General features: G+C 33.5%; 1 protein-coding gene across 2 annotated transcripts in view; it reads right to left on the bottom strand.

Annotated features, from left to right (window-relative positions):
• Nucleotides 1-800: 800 nt before the first annotated feature.
• Nucleotides 801-18,849, bottom strand: part of LRRCC1 (leucine rich repeat and coiled-coil centrosomal protein 1) — a 35,129-nt gene continuing 17,080 nt past the window's right edge. The window contains exons 8-20 of one of the 2 annotated variants that reach the window (XM_040626068.1): nucleotides 18,682-18,829; nucleotides 17,376-17,524; nucleotides 13,545-13,749; nucleotides 12,718-12,857; nucleotides 10,881-11,082; nucleotides 10,309-10,494; nucleotides 9,366-9,540; nucleotides 8,320-8,483; nucleotides 4,716-4,924; nucleotides 4,488-4,625; nucleotides 2,883-3,018; nucleotides 2,227-2,287; nucleotides 1,245-1,329 (exon numbers count right to left, since the gene is read on the bottom strand). In XM_040626068.1, the coding sequence (XP_040482002.1) occupies nucleotides 2,258-2,287; nucleotides 2,883-3,018; nucleotides 4,488-4,625; nucleotides 4,716-4,924; nucleotides 8,320-8,483; nucleotides 9,366-9,540; nucleotides 10,309-10,494; nucleotides 10,881-11,082; nucleotides 12,718-12,857; nucleotides 13,545-13,749; nucleotides 17,376-17,524; nucleotides 18,682-18,829 (1,882 nt within the window). In that variant the 3' untranslated portion in view covers nucleotides 1,245-1,329; nucleotides 2,227-2,257. Of the gene's footprint in view, nucleotides 1,330-2,226; nucleotides 2,288-2,882; nucleotides 3,019-4,487; nucleotides 4,626-4,715; nucleotides 4,925-8,319; nucleotides 8,484-9,365; nucleotides 9,541-10,308; nucleotides 10,495-10,880; nucleotides 11,083-12,717; nucleotides 12,858-13,544; nucleotides 13,750-17,375; nucleotides 17,525-18,681; nucleotides 18,830-18,849 lie in introns of both variants that reach the window. The other variant, XM_008689102.2, reaches the window with a different exon arrangement.

The following is an 18,849-nucleotide window of genomic DNA, read 5'->3' as shown; positions in this document are numbered from 1 at the left end:
ACGTGAATCGTATTTTCTTGCCGCTTTCAAGAATTTCCCACGAGTTTGACTATAAAGTACCTAGGTATGGTTCTCTTTGTGTTTATCCTGGGTTTTACTGAAGTTCTTAGATCTGTGGGTTAATCTTTTCATCACATTTAGGAAATTTTAGGCCACTTTTTTCCAATTATTTTTTATGCCCTGCTTTCCCACCCCCACTGTGCATGTTGGTATGCTTGACGTTGTCCCATAGATTTCAATAAGAAGCTTGCCTCTCACGAAATGGAGCCCTCTCTTTTAGAACCATTTACTTTTTCTGATTGCATTTAATTTTTAAAACTTAGTTTAGGACCCACGATAAAAAGAAAGAAAGAAAGAAAAAGAAAGAAAGGAAAGAAAGAAAGAAAGAAAGAAAGAAAGGGAGAAAGAAAGGCCCCAAACAACTTAGTTCAGTGGCTATTAGTTAAAAATGTGGTATTATATTCTTTCTTTTAGAAATAGTAATAGTACTTAGGTTTTTGTTCTGCATACATATCAACATAAGAGATGACAAAAATGAAAGTAAGAATTCTTTCAAATACAGTGATTAGAAGGGATAATGAAGGTGGAACAGTAGTGTTCCTCTTGAGGAACAGACAATGTTTATAAAACCTTATATGTAATCTTTAATGAAGAAGTCATATGCATTATAAAAAGGGGTCATTACGAGTGATGTGGAGATGGCTACATATGCTTTAAGAATGCCATATCTAATATCAAACAGACTTCAAATACTTTTCAGCTACACTTATGAGCATTTAAAAAAATGGAGCTACATCAACTAAAGATGACCAATAAATATAATTAGTTCTGCATCAACACAATAAGGTAACAACAATGATTTAAACACTTTACCTCATATAGTCTACACACTAATGTTAATTTCCATTTACATATTTGAAGGCAAATGTGTAATTACCAAACAATGTATAGCACAGAAACAAGAAAGTGTTGTAAATCTAGTTATTCTGATAGGTTTTTCTAATACACATAATTATCAACAATTTATTATAAAAACCTACACATACAGTTAAAAAATACTTGATCAAAAGTCTTTTAAAATATAATCAAAATGAAATGTGTAGAAAGAGACGTTTCAAAGTCGTAGCAGTTACTACTATTACAATATTTAATCATTTTTACAATAGGTCTGCTGTTCCATTTCAATTAAATTCATTCTCAGAACCATCACATTTCTTGCTGAATTGCAGTAAGAGCAAAAGCAAGTTGCCTAATCTTTTCTTCCATTGCTTTTTTGTTCTTGCATGTTTCTTGAAGAAGTTCACGCATTTCTTCTTCAACTCGATGAACCTGAATCAACATGTAAATTTTACATTTAAATTTTTTAAAGAAAATATATTTAAAAAATGCATTCTGAAAGAAAAAGTCAAACTTTACTCTCATGAATTTTCTAACTTGCGTTATTCATCTAACTTGTGTTATTCATTTAAAGCTAAGAGGTGTGTATAATGTAACTTGTCCAAATACTAATATTATATACAAAGTACTTACATTTATATTGTCTAGATCTCACAGGTTCTTGTGATGAGCACATGGTAATTTATCTTAGCTGTATGTTAGAGCTTAGAAAATTTGTTCAAGGTTGTGCAGTTTCTCAGTAGCACATATGAACAGAAACTCAGTCTTCTGACTTAATCTTTCCACTGTCCTGTGCTACGTATGAATGAGGAGTCATGAGTTCAACTAAAACATCAGTTCCTTAAAAACTGAAATAACCTCCTTTCCCAAAGAAATGCTTTCATCTGGTCTACTGCATTTCTAAAATTGCTGTTGGTTTTAAATTACCTTCTTTTTGAGAGATAATTTTATCATTTCTTCCTAATCTATATTCTCCTAGGATTCTCTGTATTGTATACTATTAATTTCTGCTTCAACTCTCCTATGACACAACATTCCTGTTAGTGCTATCAATATGACCATTCCTTTCTGTTTACTTCCCTCTTCCAAATCTCTACTACAGAGTTCCTAAATCTTTTTCCCTTAGAATATTTCTCCTAATTTAAATTATCATCTTTATGTATAATTTGCAATGTTTTTTCACGATTATCACATTTAAGCCCTGGTGCCATTTCTGTAACTCTCTAACATCCCTTTGATGTTACACCACTTTGGCACCAGAGGTCCAAAATCAAACTCAGTATTTTCCTTTCAGCTAAGGGCCTAATCTTATGCTTTATTTGGTATTACCTGATGCACCCTTGTTAACACTTGGTAGATTTTAAAGAAAACTTCTGAAACATCTGTTGACCTGAAATAAAATAAAGAACTACATTTTGAACAAGTTATACTTCCTTATTTATTGTCATTATTTCCAAAGACCTTGTTTCTTGCTTCTTTTTCTTTTTCTTTTACTCCTGAGGGTAATGTCACCTAATCACACAACTGTCATTATAATTATACAGAGTTACACCCAGTTAGCTGATTTTTCAATCTCTGTCTCACAGATATCTCAGTTTCTTACTGCTGCTTCAAAATCAAGGGAAAACGGAAATTTACAACTGTCCACTCACCTAGTGGATCTCAACAGAGGGGACATACCAAACCGAACAGGGGTTACCTGTTGCATTTTAAAAACACCTGGGTCTAACTAGAGACTTAGGAAATGAAAGTCTCTGAGGGGGAAGCTCATGCTGTGTATTATTAAAAAGCTCTACAGGTGACTCTGATGTCTACCTCTGATTTAACACCACCCTAAGTTCCTCTGTCAATGATATTAAATGATATCTTGCTATTAAACGATATCATTCAAGACCATCAATGATAGTCTTAAACCCTAATTAATAAAATACTCTCTGGAAACTTTTTCCAAAATAGTGATGGATTGTACTTTTTATTTATAGTACCTTTAAATTTGCAGAATCAATGTATTTCTGCTTTTCACTTGCCAGTTGTATTATTTCAGCGTGATGAGCTTCAACAATTGCATCAACTTGTTTTTTAAAGGCATCATCCATACTATGAAGCTTTTCCACTGCATCCCTTAAAAATAAAAACCATATTATCGTTGTGCATAAAAATTAGGATTGTTTTTCTTCTTAGATGGAAACTCTTTTATTCATATTTTAATGGAAGTATAACTCCGTTAAGTAGCAAGGGCTATCTTGGGTGACTAAAGATATAAGCGGTTTGTCATCCAGTGGAATCTGTTAGTCACAACAGGGTAGGGTAACATCAATGAAAATGTGTTACACTTTCACCCTCTAAAAGTTAGAGTACTCTGGTTCTCATTTATTTTGAGTCTAAGGCTATGATTTATAAGCTCATTCACAGATGACTATTATCAATCTTTTTATTTCCCATGTGTTTGCAGTATGGTAATTTGAGAGGTATACACTATAGGAAGGTTTAAGTTTATGAATATGTATTGTATGTCTGAATTCTCTATGTTAATGCTTAACAGATAACACTCTATGTTAATAAACACATTAAATTGTATTCATGAAATTTTAGTGCTAAAAGTTAGAGACAAAAAACCAATTCCTTTCTATTAAATATGAATAAATTTATTAAAGAAGTTAAGTCCATAATGAACACATTTTCTCCTTTTGGTATAGCCCATAATAATAATGGATTGAACATCAGGTCCATGAATCAAGTCTTTTTTATTCCCAGTTGCAACACTTAGTAGCCATATGACTTAAGGGCAAGTCACAAACTCTGCATTTAAATTTTTCAACTAACTATAAAACAGGATAATCCTACCTGTTCTGCCAACCTCACAGAATTACTGCTGGGTTCAAATTAAGATACAAGAAAAAAATTTATATATTATAAAAGGCTATATAAATAAAATGTTTTTATTAAAATTCTATTAAGTCAAAAATCATATATACTAATCCTAGTCATAAACGCATTAATGTATAAAATCAGGTCTTTACTGTTTTGCAATTAAAACAATAATAAACAATGTAAGATATTTTGAAAACTATCAGGCTTTATGATTTATATTAAAGTTTAGGAAATGCTATTTATAGGAAATGATTATTTCTTTTAGGATATAAAAGACTTCAAATTGTGACAGACAGGAGAGAAAATTACAATAGGTTCCAAGCCAAGGACCCTGTATTAGTGCTGGTTGAAAGCAAAGTGGAACAGGGTCTGTTAGCAGACAAACAAGTAACTGTATTATTAATTAGAACTTTCTATAGAGTATCATATTTTTCCACAACAATTACTATGTGTCAGGCATTAAGTACTAAATAACTCATACAAGCCATATATATACATAAATATACATACACACAAAATTTAAACCTCACATCAAAAGTTTGAGGTAGGAACTATTATCTACATTTTATAGACAGAATGGAAGGAAAGTACTTGGCAAATAACTAAGTCCAACATGTGTTTAGCCCTTTTCTCTGTCCTTCTTTTTACATTATCTCCCCCATCCCAATTCAGTGTTTATGTTTAAAGATCTTCCACATACTTTAGGACTTAGTGCTTACTTTTGTAGTTCAATACTTTTGTCTCTTTCTGCTTTCAGTTTCCTTTCCTTGTTTTCAAATTTTTCTTTCACTTCTTTTACTTGCATTTCAAGATGACTTAGAAGCTCTCCTTTATCATGCCATTTCTGATTAAGCGTACTAATACAAAAAGAAACAATTTAAAAAATAAAACTGATTATATGAAATTATTTAGCTACATTTTATTTCTCAATAGGAAATACTATACACCTGTAAGCTTTTCTAATTTCTTCAAGTTCTAATTCCTTTACTTTCAACTGTTGTTTTAGTTTTTCTTTTCTTTCATTGTGTCTTTCCAGTTTTTCAATTATGTCATCCAGTTGTGAAGATTTTTCATCAAGTTGTTCTTGAGTACATTTTTGTATTTCAGTGATCTTTTCTTGCAATATTTTGATTTGTTCTTCTCTTTCTTGTACACACTTCAAGAAAAAAAAATCACTTTACTTTTATTAACCTTAAATGTCTCATTTCCTAATTAATTAGATATGGTTTAAAATTATTCTCAAAACTACACATTAAAAAAATAGAGGGGCACCTGGTGGCTCAATTGGTTAAGCATCTGCCTTCAGCTCAGGTCATGATCTCGGGAGTCAGGAATCCTGAGATCAAGCCCTGTGTTGGGTTCCCTGCTCAGTGGGGAGCCTGCTTCTCCCTCTCCCTCTGCCCCCCTGCTTGTGCTCTTTCTCTAATAAGTAAATAAAATCTTAAAAATAAATAAATAAATAAACTGAATGTTTACTGAGTGTTTTCAAAGAGATTTATAGGACATACGCTTAAGGCAAATACTTAACCGACTAAGCCACCCAGGTACCCCTACGGGACATTTTAAAATCACAATCCATAAGAAACATCACTACTACTTTAAGTGCTTTATTAAGAAAAATAAAATTTTTATTCCCTTAACATTTTTTATTTCAGTAAGTTAGGCAATTATCAGTCATAGAGGGAGAGAGAAAGAAAAGAAAGCAGCACAATCAAATTTTCAATTACCACAATTTTGCATTTGAAAAGATGATCTCATGAAAAAGAAACAGAAAGAAAACTTTAAGTGGATGACTGATAGAGCAAACACTGATATTCACAGTATATGTCATGGCATAAATTAAACTATTTCTACTGTGCTAAACAGAAGTGCTTTCTCCATCAGGATGAGCAAATACTTGACTTGAAAATAAAGTATGATTTTACCACTATTAAAATGTCACATAAAACAGGTTTTATATCTCCGAAGACACTTTTTATTCTATTTTCTATACCATGAGCCAGACTTTATCCTGTATTTACATACTACAAATCAGAGGATAATGAAAGATCAAAACCACCCCAGGCACTGTTAAAAGTTTGCAGGTACTATGCCTCATATAGGTTATTTATTCCAGTGAACATTTGTTTGCTTTATGTGGGCATGCCTGGATGTCTGGAGTAGCCCTGCTATATACCACCTACTGATATCAGTCCCTGCGAGTAAGAAAAAGATGAACTTGGTAGTTCTGATTTTGACTGTTTCCTCTGCCCCACCTTGCCCTTTTTTCCTTCTGGGAAGAAGATGGAGGCAAACGAATACTGGAAAAGGCTAACTTAAGTACCTATTCGTAAGTATTATAAGGAGGAGGTTCAGTTCTTCAGTGTGATATATATTAAAAATTCTAAGCGAAGATGTCAAGTAGTCTTGTAGTCCTGACCAACATCTGCATTAAAGTCAAGAATTGGGGGTGCCTGGGTGACTCAGTCGTTAAGCGTCTGCCTTTGGCTCAGGGCGTGATCCCAGCAGAGTCCTGGGATTGAGCCCCCGCATCGGGCTCCCTGATCGGCGGGAAGCCTGCTTCTCCCTCTCCCACTCCCCCTGCTTGTGTTCCCTCTCTCGCTGGCTGTCTCTCTGTCAAAAATAAATAAAATATTAAAAAATAAATAAAGTCATGAATTGTTTATTTTCTCCCCACAACTCTCTGAAGCACTTAAGAGTGAGCAGTCTTGCCACATATTATGGGAATCCACAAAAGCTATAAGAGTCTTATGAAATAATCCTATTAATAAAAAAGAATAACAAACATTGCATCATCAGAGAGTACTGTGAGCCATATATACTGAAAAGTACCAAAATAATATATGGGGAGGAAACAGAATTTAAAAAAATTTCTGCTTCTGATTTCCATAGTCAGAAACTAACTATAGAATCTATTTAACTGAAATTATCAAACTCCAAACTGAAAATCTCAAACATCATTATCATGTTCATTTGCCTTTTGCAGACTTGCTCCTTCAACATAAACTTTCAATCTGAACCCCTAGTTTCCCATGATTTTGGGCTAGAGACAAACCTGAGAAACAACATTATCAATAACAAACTTAAAAGACCTGGAGGATTTCTATTTTATGAATATCTAATTTAACGAGTAAGGGTCATTATCCATTTTAGGTATTAGCGATGAGGAATTTGCTGCTGAAAGAAATTATGCCAAACTACCTCTCTATGCTATATGATTAATTGAAAAGCAGCATTAATACTAATATCTTTGAGGCTAATGGAATGTTCTTTATAATAAATGTAGTAAATTGTGGGGGAAAAAATGATGGGCTGAACTTTTTTTAAAAACCAAAAACCTAAAACTAAAACTCTTCTGTGTTTCAGATCAACTGTTATCATTCATTACTAGTCATTTCCTTCCTGCTCTAAGACTGACAAGGCAGCAATCTTCTATGGAAGTATCTTTGTCAAAAACAATGTATTATACCCACAGTATCACCTGCTCTGCCTTGTGAAATTTAAAAGCAAATTACAAGTCTTTGTGTTTCATATTTAGCTTAACTCAAAGGACAATATGCTTGGCTAGATTTTTAAAACAAGAAAAAAGACTTATTGCTAAACAAAAATTTCAATGATTTTTCCCTGCTGCTTGGCATGTATGATATATATATTTGAAATTTTGGATATACTAAAATCAAATTTCAATTGAGGGAATACCAATGTAACTGTTTAGGGTGGTATAGTTCAGGCATTCATAGCTTAAACCTAGCTATGGATATAGCAACATGGTGATAAATGTGGATTTTCTGTACTTGATAAAGTTCTCAAGGAAGTTTTTAAAAAATGACTGAGAAAAAGAAAAATAAATCTTAGGCAGTTGTAGTTACTCTGAAGAATGAGTTCTTTAATGGGTGATAACCTCATCTAGAAGCTTCTGAACTTTTTCCTCCATTTTTATAACAGATGATCTCGTGAAGAAAATTTTGGAGATCAAATTTGATTCAGTGCTCAAGATAACTTTAAAAAAATTTCTCTGTAAATTTTTCATGTAACATACTTTGAAGCAAACAATTCTGTTAGTATCTCTATTAAGATAGGCCATATTGAAGAAGAGGGTAAAAAAATGGTTTCCCCTGGGAACAAGTATGAATCTTTTACAAACAGTCTATATTTTTAAATATAGCATAGTTGGTCTTGTCATAATTTTGAGATGTGATTTAGCAATATCAGAACATCTTAAACAATGCTCTAAAAGGATATTTTAAACATATAGAACATGAATTTTCTTAAGATTCCTAATACTTTATTGACACTATTTCCAGTTATTTCACAGGCAATAATATCATCCCATAAAATTATGAGGTAAAAGTAATTTAAAATTAATAAATAAAAGCCATACGGTCCTTTTAAAAGGCAAAAGGCATATATCATACAAGGAAACACATGACAATCTGTCCCAAATTCCACAACAGTTTGAATTCATTGAGATAGATATTTATTTGATAATTTGATCCAGTAATTTACAAATCTGCCACATGCTCTTTTCCCAAAATAAAGTATCAAACTTACAGCTTTTAATTTTCCAATGGTTTCAGTTTGGTCTTCTATGATTTTGCACTTAATTCTTAATGCATCATTATCACATTCATTTGTCTTTCTCAGAGACTCATTCTCTCTATATAAACTTTCAATTTGAGCCTCTAATTTCCCACGATCTAAGGCTAGAGATGATCCTGAGAAATAAACATCATCAGTTACAAACTTTAAAAGACCTTGGAAGATTTGTATTTTATGAACATCTAACTTAACAATGTGTAATACAGTAAATAAAAAGAAAAACTGAATAAAAAAACCAAAATATATAAAGCGTAATAGAAAGGAAAGGGGAAGAGAACCAAAAGGTCTTTTCCAAAACCTAAAACTACAAATCAAGAACAAGTAACTCAGACATGTAGTATTTAATTAGTCAAGTTATGGCATTCAAACAAAAAAATCATATTCAAGATTATTATATGGAATGGACAAATGGCAATTCTCCATTAAAACCAACATCTAGCTATTCATAATTTGTAAAGTACCTACAAATGCCAGAAAACAGGGTCTATCTTTTGCTTTATAGTGACTGGAAAAGAAAGGAGACTAAGAGTAAATTTACCTAAGCCTAAAGTGGTTTTCATTCATATACTACCTCACATTTCTCCATCAGTAACAAGGTAAGTGTTACTAACGATTTCAGAAAAAAACTGAATACTGTCTACTATACAAATAATTTAAAAGCATTGTATAAGAAGGAATTACTTCAATGATTTAGTCAGTTGTAGCACTGTAAAGGTATACCTGTTCAGAAATGTAACTAAATTATATTGGGAAGAAAACCAACAACAACAACAAAATCAGAGCTGTAACTTCCTAACTAGTGTAATAAATTCATAACTTAGGAGCCATTTCATTTGGCTGTTTGTCTGGCAAATGCCTGCTTATCCTTCCATATAAAATGTCACTTTCTTTTTTGGTATGTCTTAGGCAGAGTTAATAAGTCCCTCCTTTTCTCAATACCCAGATTTGTTGATTTAGAAGAATGGACTATTTCTGCTTTGAAAATTTGAAAATTTTACCATGTTGTGCCAGCTCATGTCCCCATACTTTTCTTTCTGTCCTTAGACCATAAATTAGTGATTCCTTGGCAGCTAGCTCAGAAATAAGCTGGACTTTTTCATGCTTGAGAAGTTCTATTTGAATACTCTTCTGCTTGTCATCTTCAATCAAGATTTCAAGGGTGCTGATTTGATTCTGTACATCCCCAGAAACATTGGGGGGGGGGAAGCAAAGTAATTATCACATTTAAGGCTTCTTTATTTTTTACTTTTTGCACTTTAGGAGAAAAAATGTTATTTAAGCAAATACAAGGTAAATGCTCCTAAATTTTACATCAAAAAAAGTTTTAATTTTATTAAAGACAGATATAGGTCATAAAAAGTCAAATTTTAAGAGACTATCCCTTTAAAAACTGAATTTTATTCTAGTATCAGTATCTTAAAAGAGTAACTATACATGGAATACTCAAAATTTCTCACCAACCATTTATATTAATAATCTAAAGGACACTTTCAGGAATTAAGTTCTCTTGGGCAAAATACCACTAATGTTTGAAACTGAGACAACAGCACTAAAAAATTTAAAAATTATTACAGCTAGGTATATCTAAAAACAACGATCACCACCACAAAATTATCAGCAATTTGCCTGGTGTTTCCCAAACTCAGGTTACCATCTGAGTATCACCACCACAATTTTTGCTGTATCACTGTATAACTGGCACCTATTTACTTAGTACATTTCTTAAATTCACTTATTTTACTTAAATACTATTTTAGTATAAGCAATACAATCTATGAAATCATGGTTTAATCGCCTAGTTATATTACTTTTCTCATTCATCTCAAACATATAATTAGAATTATTTAAAAGTCCGTAATTGCGCTACTTCTTAAAATCGTCACGATATACTTGAAACTACGACATAAAAAACTAAAAAGGAAATATGTTATAATGTTTTACCTGTAAATTTGCTGCTGTTTCCTGTTTCAATTTTGAAACTTCTGCAAGTTTTGTTTTTTGCTCCTTCACCATACAGGTCAGATCTTTAATTAAAGAGGAAGATTCATTTTCTTTTCGTTGAGCCCAAACAAGAGCATGCTTGCTCTTTGCTAACTCAGTTGCAACATTTTCAAAACCATCTTTAACCTATATTTCAAAATTGCATTATAAATAGCAGTTCTCCAAATATTTAGAAACTATTTGTCTCTGTGGCTGTGTTCTACTAAAACTATTTACAAAAATAGCCTAGGGGCTTTAGTTTGCCAATCCCTAGTAATAGAAGAATTCAGGCTGCCCAATTCCTATTCTAGTGCTCTTTACTTGACCATTTATAACCTCATTTAGTTTTTGCAACAGCAGTGAAGAGTAGCTATTATTCATGTGAAGAAACTAAGGCGCTAAAAATTTAAGTAATTTGCTTAAAATCATATAGCCAATGGGTAAATAGAGCTAGAATTCTAAAATATAGTCCTCTCATCCAACCATATCTTGCTGATTCTGTTCTCAATACAAAGCTAGATGCCAATTCTTACATCTTTAAATCTTCTGGCTTCAACAGTTAGAGCAATACGGAATTCATTTTCTAAATCCATATACTGTTGGTTTAATGTATCAATTTTTTCTTGGTATTCTTTTATATCTTGCTCATGCTTTCTTTCTTCTTTAGCTACTTCTTTAGCTAAGGCTTCCTGGAACTCAGCATCACTGAAAAACTCCCTTGTTTCAAGTTCTTTCCTGGAATGCAAAACAAATAAAAATCACAGGATGCTATTCACCTGGAAAGAAAAACTTTCAAAGTCTTTAAATAGTTGTTAAAATAGTCTATATTCTCTATTGTTAATTTAAAATCAGCTCCTCACTTTGGAGCAAAGAAACTGGCACAGGATGGTAGAGGAAGAATGTGAGTTTTATTTGAGTGTATATTCAGTCGTGATGGAGATAAAAGGAGTATGCCATATCTAAACTGACATAGTCCAGAGTCACTGTATGGCTTCTAACATTCTTTAGGTGCATTTGTAGAAGTCAAGTTCTACTTCACTATATCCTCTACTTTGGCTGAATCTTTGACATACAACTAATATAGTCTGACTATTACTGGTAGTTGGTTAATAGAAAAAAAAAATCAGTTAAAGTGTGAAATTATTCACCAATCTTTTGATATAATGGCAAGTTTTTTTTTTATTTATTTAAATGTGAGTTCATTCTTTAGAGTTCTCCACTATTTTTCCTGAGTAAGTCAAACCCATAATACAAAATCCATTATTTCTAGTTTTGGTTTCTTTAAACTAGAACAAGAAGTTAAAAGATATTTGTAAAGGAAATTAAGTGCAAATTTTAGATTTTTACAATTATCTCCCCCCAACCTTCTATAGTTGTTCTGCCCCTGCATATGATGACAATTTTTCCCAGCACATCAAAATTTAATTTATACATTAAAAATCTCATCTATGTAAGGGCAATCACAAAACTGGTTTTGGAACAAACACAATTAACCCATGGCAAATACACAATTCATCTGGTAGGGCAATAAGTAGATAACTAGCTGCAAGTGTTCAAATTATTGTGGATTCCATAGAACAGGACTGGCAAACTACAACTGATGGACCAAATCTGGCCTAAGACTCTTTTTTTGAGAAATAAACTTCTATTGGAACACAGCCATGCCCATTCATTTACATATTCCCTATGGCTACTTTTTTTTTTACTACAAAAATATAGTTTGGTATGGCCGGAAAAACCTGAAATATTTTCTATCTGGCCCTTCACAGAAAAAGTTCATTGACTCCTGTACTTCAGAGGAATAAAGACTATTAATTTAACAGGTAGTTACTTGGAGGTCAATTAAAACAGTTTTCTCTGTATTACAATGACCAACTTTTGGTTGGGTTTGGAAAAATATAAAATAAGCTTCATTGTTATAAGTTCTTACTGCAATAAAGACACCTCTTTGTTTTTAAACTACTAGTTCTTAATGTAAGAGTGATTTTAATGCATACATAAACATGTTATTTTTCATGAACTGTTAGATTTCACCACTGATCAATCAGTCCAATTTTAGGTAAAGGAGTAGGGTAGGGAGGAACCAAGAAACTTTTCTTTTTCTATTTTTAAATGTCATTATTTGGGGTGCCTGGGTGGCTCAGTGAAGCATCTGCCTTAGGCTCAAGTCATGATCCCAGGTCCTGGGACTGAGCCCCGCATCCAGCTCCCTGCTTGGTAAGGAGTCTGCTTCTCCCTCTGACCCTCCCCCTACTTATGTGCATGTGAGCATGTGTGTGTGTGCTCTCTCTCTCTCTCACAAATAAATAAATAAAAACAGGATCTTAAAAAAAAAAAAGCCATTACTTTCCTGATATATTTTTCATTTACCTGTGTTCTTGTTCTTTCAATGCAAGAAGTTCATGAAGTTGCTGTACTTGTTCCTTTTCTTGATGAAGAGAAGTTCTAAGTAAGTTTATTTCTGTATCGGCAGCGGCAGCTTTGAGCTCCACCTCTTGGATAAGTCGCATCTGAGTAAATATACACAATTACAGTATTTAGGTAATACTCTCCCTGCTTCTATTTTAATGTCAGGTCTCCAAAGAAAAGTGCCTTCTCAATAACAGGAACTGGTGACTAAGTTGATTTTCAAAATTTATTAAATTAATGATGCTACGGTCACATAAAGTTTAGCTTTAGAAGCATCAAACACACTAGCATTATCTATAGCTTAATTACACCACAGACCTCAATAATTTCCACTCAGAACGTATGAAACTGAACCACCCAGGCTCCCCAAAGACTTTTAAAACCCGGCTCTCAGAACACAAGCCTAACGACCTACAATATTTTCTACCAACTACTCTTAACAACTGCTTTGTGTGGGCTAGTCAGAAATAATTCTACGGTGGGGGGTGTGTGGCACGGTGTGTGTGTCTGCCCGTCTTGGCTGGCTCACTTGGTAGAGCATGTGACTCTTGATTCTGGGGTTGTAAGTTTGAGGCCCATGTTGGGTGTAGAGACTACTTAAAAATAAAATCTTCAAAACGAAAAAAAGAAAGAAAAGAAAAGAAAGAATTCCACAGGAATTGTTACATTTAATTTTTGCATATACCCTAATATCTTTTAAGTTTTCTCTGTAACATTATAATGTTTCAAGATAAAACTATGAATTTGTGCCAATTCATAAGACTGACAGATTAAAAAGAGAGAAGTACCTGTGCTGCTTGCTGCTGCCCTTTCTGCCTCTCCATTTTTTCTAATGCTTTTTCCAGGGTTCTTAAGTGTCTTATGTGATCCTCTTGTTGATCTCTTGCTTTAATTAATTCAATAGTTAGTTTTTTAATTTCATTTTGAAGTTTGTGAACCATAACTTCGAGTTGTACTTTGGAATTTCTCTCTTTAAAAATAATTTCCCTTAGCCTAAAGCAGAAATCAAATGTGGTTTTAAGTATATATTATGCATACAAAAGGATAAAAATTGTAGTTAACATTAAAGGTTACAGTAAAGAGGAAGATTTGAAGTATGTTTCAAACACTCATTAGGTAAAGATGATTGAAAAACAGTATAATATGCTTCTCTCCCATCCCTGACACTAACAGTGCCAAAAGGGAAAACATTCTATATAAATTAATGGCACTTTATCTTACATGAACTTTACTATTCAACAGCAAAACTTTACTGAACACCTAATTTGTTTCAGACACTGTGCTATGTATGGGCTTAAAAGCAAACAAGATGGACTAAGATAAAGCCTGTGCCTTCAAGGAGTTCAACATCTAGGAGAGGGAACAGACATCAATACAGTTATAAAGCTGTAAGAGAGAAATGATATATAAATAGATGACTGGAGGTCAACTTTGACTTCCCTATTATCTTCCCCAGACACAAAATATTGATCCTAGCCTTCTATCAGATAAAACCTTTGATTACAATCGAAACTCTTAACTACTTAAATTAAAAGGGAAAATTTATTGACCTACATAACCAATTCAGAGGATGGGGTGCACTATTCTGAGGGACCATGGAAACCATGAAGACCGTAAGGTTTCTCTACTTGTGATTCTCTACAGGCTGGTTTCCACTTCTCCTACTGTAGGGTTCCTTGTAAAGTATGAAGGAGAGAAGGAAAAAGCTACAAACATCCCTGGACGCACATTCTAACAGCTCCGAGGACCAAATAGAAAAGATTATATTCCTCTAGTTCAATTTAGAAGAGTTCTAGGAAAGGCTCTGATTAGTCCAATTTAGTTCATATGTCCACAGTATGCACCAATCACTGTAGCCATGGACTAAAGCATTAGGTTTACCCAGCCTGGGTCAGGTATTCATCTCTTGACCCATATTATAGGCAGGGAGGCAAATGATAATAGAATACAAGTCTAGCATTTGGAAATGGGACAACAAATAGCAAAGACAGCCTCATGAAGAAATTACTAAGCTAGGTAGCCACTCCTATGTGTATCTACTGTAATTTCCAAGCCATAACTGAAAAAAGTCCATATATCCATCAGCTTCTATACTAGTCATTTCTCCAATCCTTATCCTTACTATCTCTCCTCTTGCCTTTGAGAGTAGTCTCTGAACTGGTCTTCCTTTGTTTACTCTCTCAACTTCAGTTTGGTATACTATATGAAAGAATATTGGACTTTATTCTGTGGACTACATGGTGGACGGGGACAGAGTGGCTACAGATCACTAGAATTAGAGCAATCATCTAAGCAAGAGATAAGGGCCTAAACTAAGGTGACTGTCTGGGGATATAGAAAAGATAGCTGAACCTCTTTTAACAAGTAGAAAGAAAAAGATAGCAATACCAACTGGTTGTGGAATATGAGAACAAGAAACAGAGCAAAAAAAAAAAGATTCCTGAATTGCTAGCTTTGGTGGCTGACTGGATGGAAAACCATTTGTTAGGACAGAAAATGTAAAATAAGGAGCAAGATAAGTATAGTTATGCATATGCTGACTTAAGACACTTAGAAGCAATGTACACAAGGCATTTCTACTAGGTAATTACATGGTAAGATTTGTTCATCAAGTGGATGCCTGTGTGGCTCAGTCGGTTAAGCGTTGCCTTCAGCTTGGGTCATGATCCTAGGGTCCTGGGATTAAGTCCCGCATCAGGCTCCTTGCTGAGCAGGGAGCCTACTTCTCCCTCTGCCTGGCGCTTCCCCTGCTTGTGCTCGCTCTCTGACAAATAAATGAAAAAAATCTTAAAAAAAAAAAAAAAGATTTGTTCATCAAGGAGATTTGGATGACAGATAAAGATTTGGGAGTTTACAGATTAGGTATTAAAAGCATGACAGAGAAGATTCAGTTTTTGAAATAATATATATTCCCAGCATGGCACCTAGATGATAGACTATTAGGGATGAAGAATGCAGAATCCCTACCGAGTCATGTAAGGGAATATGAAAACATGTGAGGATCTAATGCCAAACAAACATTTGAGGTATAAATAAGTAGAATTAGGAAAGACCGATGCTGGATTTTCAAGAAAATAATGAATATGTAACATAGTAAACATGGACAACAATGGAGAGGTTAAGGAAGGATAAAGATGAAGTGTGCCCAAAGCATTTCGATTTAAATGGAATGTGGCTAGAAGCCCCAGACACTGGTTCCTCAAATATACCACTAAATGATACTTACAATACAGAATAATGCAAAAATTCATACACATACAACTAAAAATAAGAGAAAATATGTCAAAGTCTGGGAGAAATTTCAATTATAAGGTAAATAAAATTCCTAGAACACTCAGGGTTAGCCTCATAAAACCACATCTTTCTGGGGGGAAAAAAGGAAGATGCATTCTCCCTCTTCCGTGATTCAGGGTCACAGGGGCTCTATAAGTTTATTATCACACTCTATTAGCTACTTAATGACAATGAAAGTGCTGTTTTTCTGAGGTAGTCAGAGATTGTTAATTTATCCATCTTGTTCCTTTAGCCCTGTCTAGCATTTTCTTGTATCATAGACAGCAATTCCCAAAACATAAAAGGCAGGAAGTTGCTGGGTGGTGGTAAAAGGATCAGTAATAGTATAATGCATCGTAGCTTGCACAATTGAGAGGTTCTCATAGAACACATGATGGGTATTATAATTTTCCTTATAATCCGTAGGTATAAAGTATGAGAAAATCAGGGAGTGGGGGATAGAAAATACCACATGAGTACCACAATATTTTACTAGTAAAATGCCTAAAAGAACCTGAGAATTGGGTTGGGAGCTGTGTACATCAACTTACTAATGTATTAAGATTGTAGAAAGGAATTTATCCACTGTATAAACAGACAGGAAATGGAATTGAGAGCAACTTCCCAAACCCTATTTGTTGGCAAATACTAAATCTAGAAACACAGTGTTCATTCAAGAATAAGAGAGAAAAATCAACAAGAACTCTATGGAAAAGTCTTGTAACTCTTTGAGGAAAATAGTTTAGAAATAATTACCTACAGGAAACAGAAGATAAAAGTTACTGTAATTGCAGAAAACTGGTATTCTCACAGAATGGAATAAGACAAAATTTTATTAGAGAATACATACAGAAAAGAACAGATAAAATAGGCAACGGAATGGATAAGATGGAAAAGCAGAAATACCAGAATTAAGAAACTTGGGTTATCTGGTAACCAAAGCCCACGGTAGAAAACAATATGCAACAGAGACCAAATATGACTCACGAAGCTGAAAGAAGTTTGCCAATACCTATTCTTCAGAGAAACGAACACTTCACGGAAAAAAAAAAAAAAAAAAAAGCCAATCCCTGTCCTAGCCTTTTGCTCTTCTTCACTTATTACACTTATTTATCGCTCTAACATTTCCCAGCTTGAAGGCACAAGTAAGTGTAGCCTGAATCCTTCATTTACATAACAATTTTATAAGGCATTAAATCTTTAAATAAAAGTAGTTCAAAACAAACTAAAACCACATACATTGTTTCTGATCTTACAACACCTAGTGTAAACTAAGGTATTCCAGTTCCAAGTTTACTATTCTTTGCACTAGCCGAGATCTTTCGGTTTACAGTCTTTTCCCTTACCTATCTGTGGTGAGTAGAGCCAGGCTATGAATATCTTTTTTTTCATTTGCATGTTTGTGTAGTTCAGCAATATAATCCATAAGTTTCTTTTCAGCTTGTTCAGCTTTCCATCTCTTCTCTCTTTCTTGGTCTAGTTGTTCAAGAAGTGTCTAGAAGAAAATAATAGTGTTATATGAACCTGTAAAAGTGACCTAACCTCTCATTGCCTCGATCTTCTCATTCATAATACAGGAATAACAGTTATCTAATTCAAAGGGCTGTGGTAAGAATTAAACAAATTAATGGAAGTAAAGTATATAAAACAGTGCAGAACAGTGCATGGTATGTAACAGCCACTCAATAAATGTTAGCTATTATTATTGTCCTAATGATAATTATTATTTTTCAAACATTAAAACCACTATACTTGAGAACGGGGTAGGAAACCAATGGCATGAAAGATTTGAAACTGTTAAAAAAGCAATTATACTACTGGAAGAACAGTGCACATTAGAATCAGAAGTGTAACTAGCGCCTCATAAGTAAAACATGCAAGTTAATATTAGAAAAATATAAATCAATGTGTACTAAAAATTCTTAATAGGAGAGTTACTAAGGCAAATACTGAAGAATATTTAAATTCCCGAAGGCCTCTCTGGTTTTGTTTTTGTTTTGTTTTGTTTTGTTTTAAAGTAAGCTCTCCGCCAAACATGGGGCTTGAAGCCCTTCTTGAAGGCCTCTTAATCTGGGATCCGTGCATCCAAAACTTGGTCTTAGCAGAATCCATGAAAATCTTGATATTAAACATATTTTTTGAGTGTGTATAAAAGTTTCTGAGAAGACCCATAAATTTCCTTAGCTATTTAAAAGGGTCTGAGAACCAAAAGTTTTAAACCACTGCTTTAAGAAATAAGAACATGAAAATTTTGAGGGTTTTTTTCTCCAAAACATATAACAAGTGAACCTTACCTTAGATAAATGTGTAATTTCCATTCCTTTACAACTTACAAAAATATACAAAATCTGGAAGTCAGGAAGGGAAAAAGAACCCAATCCATCACCCCAGTAAAATTACATTCAATATTTTTTGCTCATAAAAACATGCATTATTTTACTGGGACTAATTTCATATTTAAAACTAAGATTATTCACATTCATTTTTTAAAAAAAAATGTCTCTCTTTTTTTAAGTAGGATCCACTCCCAGTGTAGAGCCCAATGTGGGGCTTGAACTCACCACCCTGAAATCAGGATCTGAGCTGAGCTCATCAGTCAGACACTTAACTGACTGAGCCACCCAGATGCCCCCTTAATCTCTCATATCATACCCGGTAAGTGGTGTCTTCTGAGCTACTGTTGTCTACTTTAATGATTTCAGTCTTCTGTTCTTCGGATTCTTCTAACATATTACAGTTTGCTAAAGATGATCTTACATATAAATCTTTAAAGAAAGGTGGTTTCATTTTACGATTACAGCTGCAAAGAATAAAACATAG

The sequence above is a fragment of the Ursus maritimus genome, unplaced genomic scaffold (assembly GCF_017311325.1).
Source record: "Ursus maritimus isolate PB19 unplaced genomic scaffold, ASM1731132v1 scaffold_9, whole genome shotgun sequence".
In the NCBI taxonomy this organism is placed as follows: Eukaryota; Metazoa; Chordata; class Mammalia; order Carnivora; family Ursidae; genus Ursus; species Ursus maritimus.
This window is presented reverse-complemented; position numbering and strand designations above follow the sequence as displayed.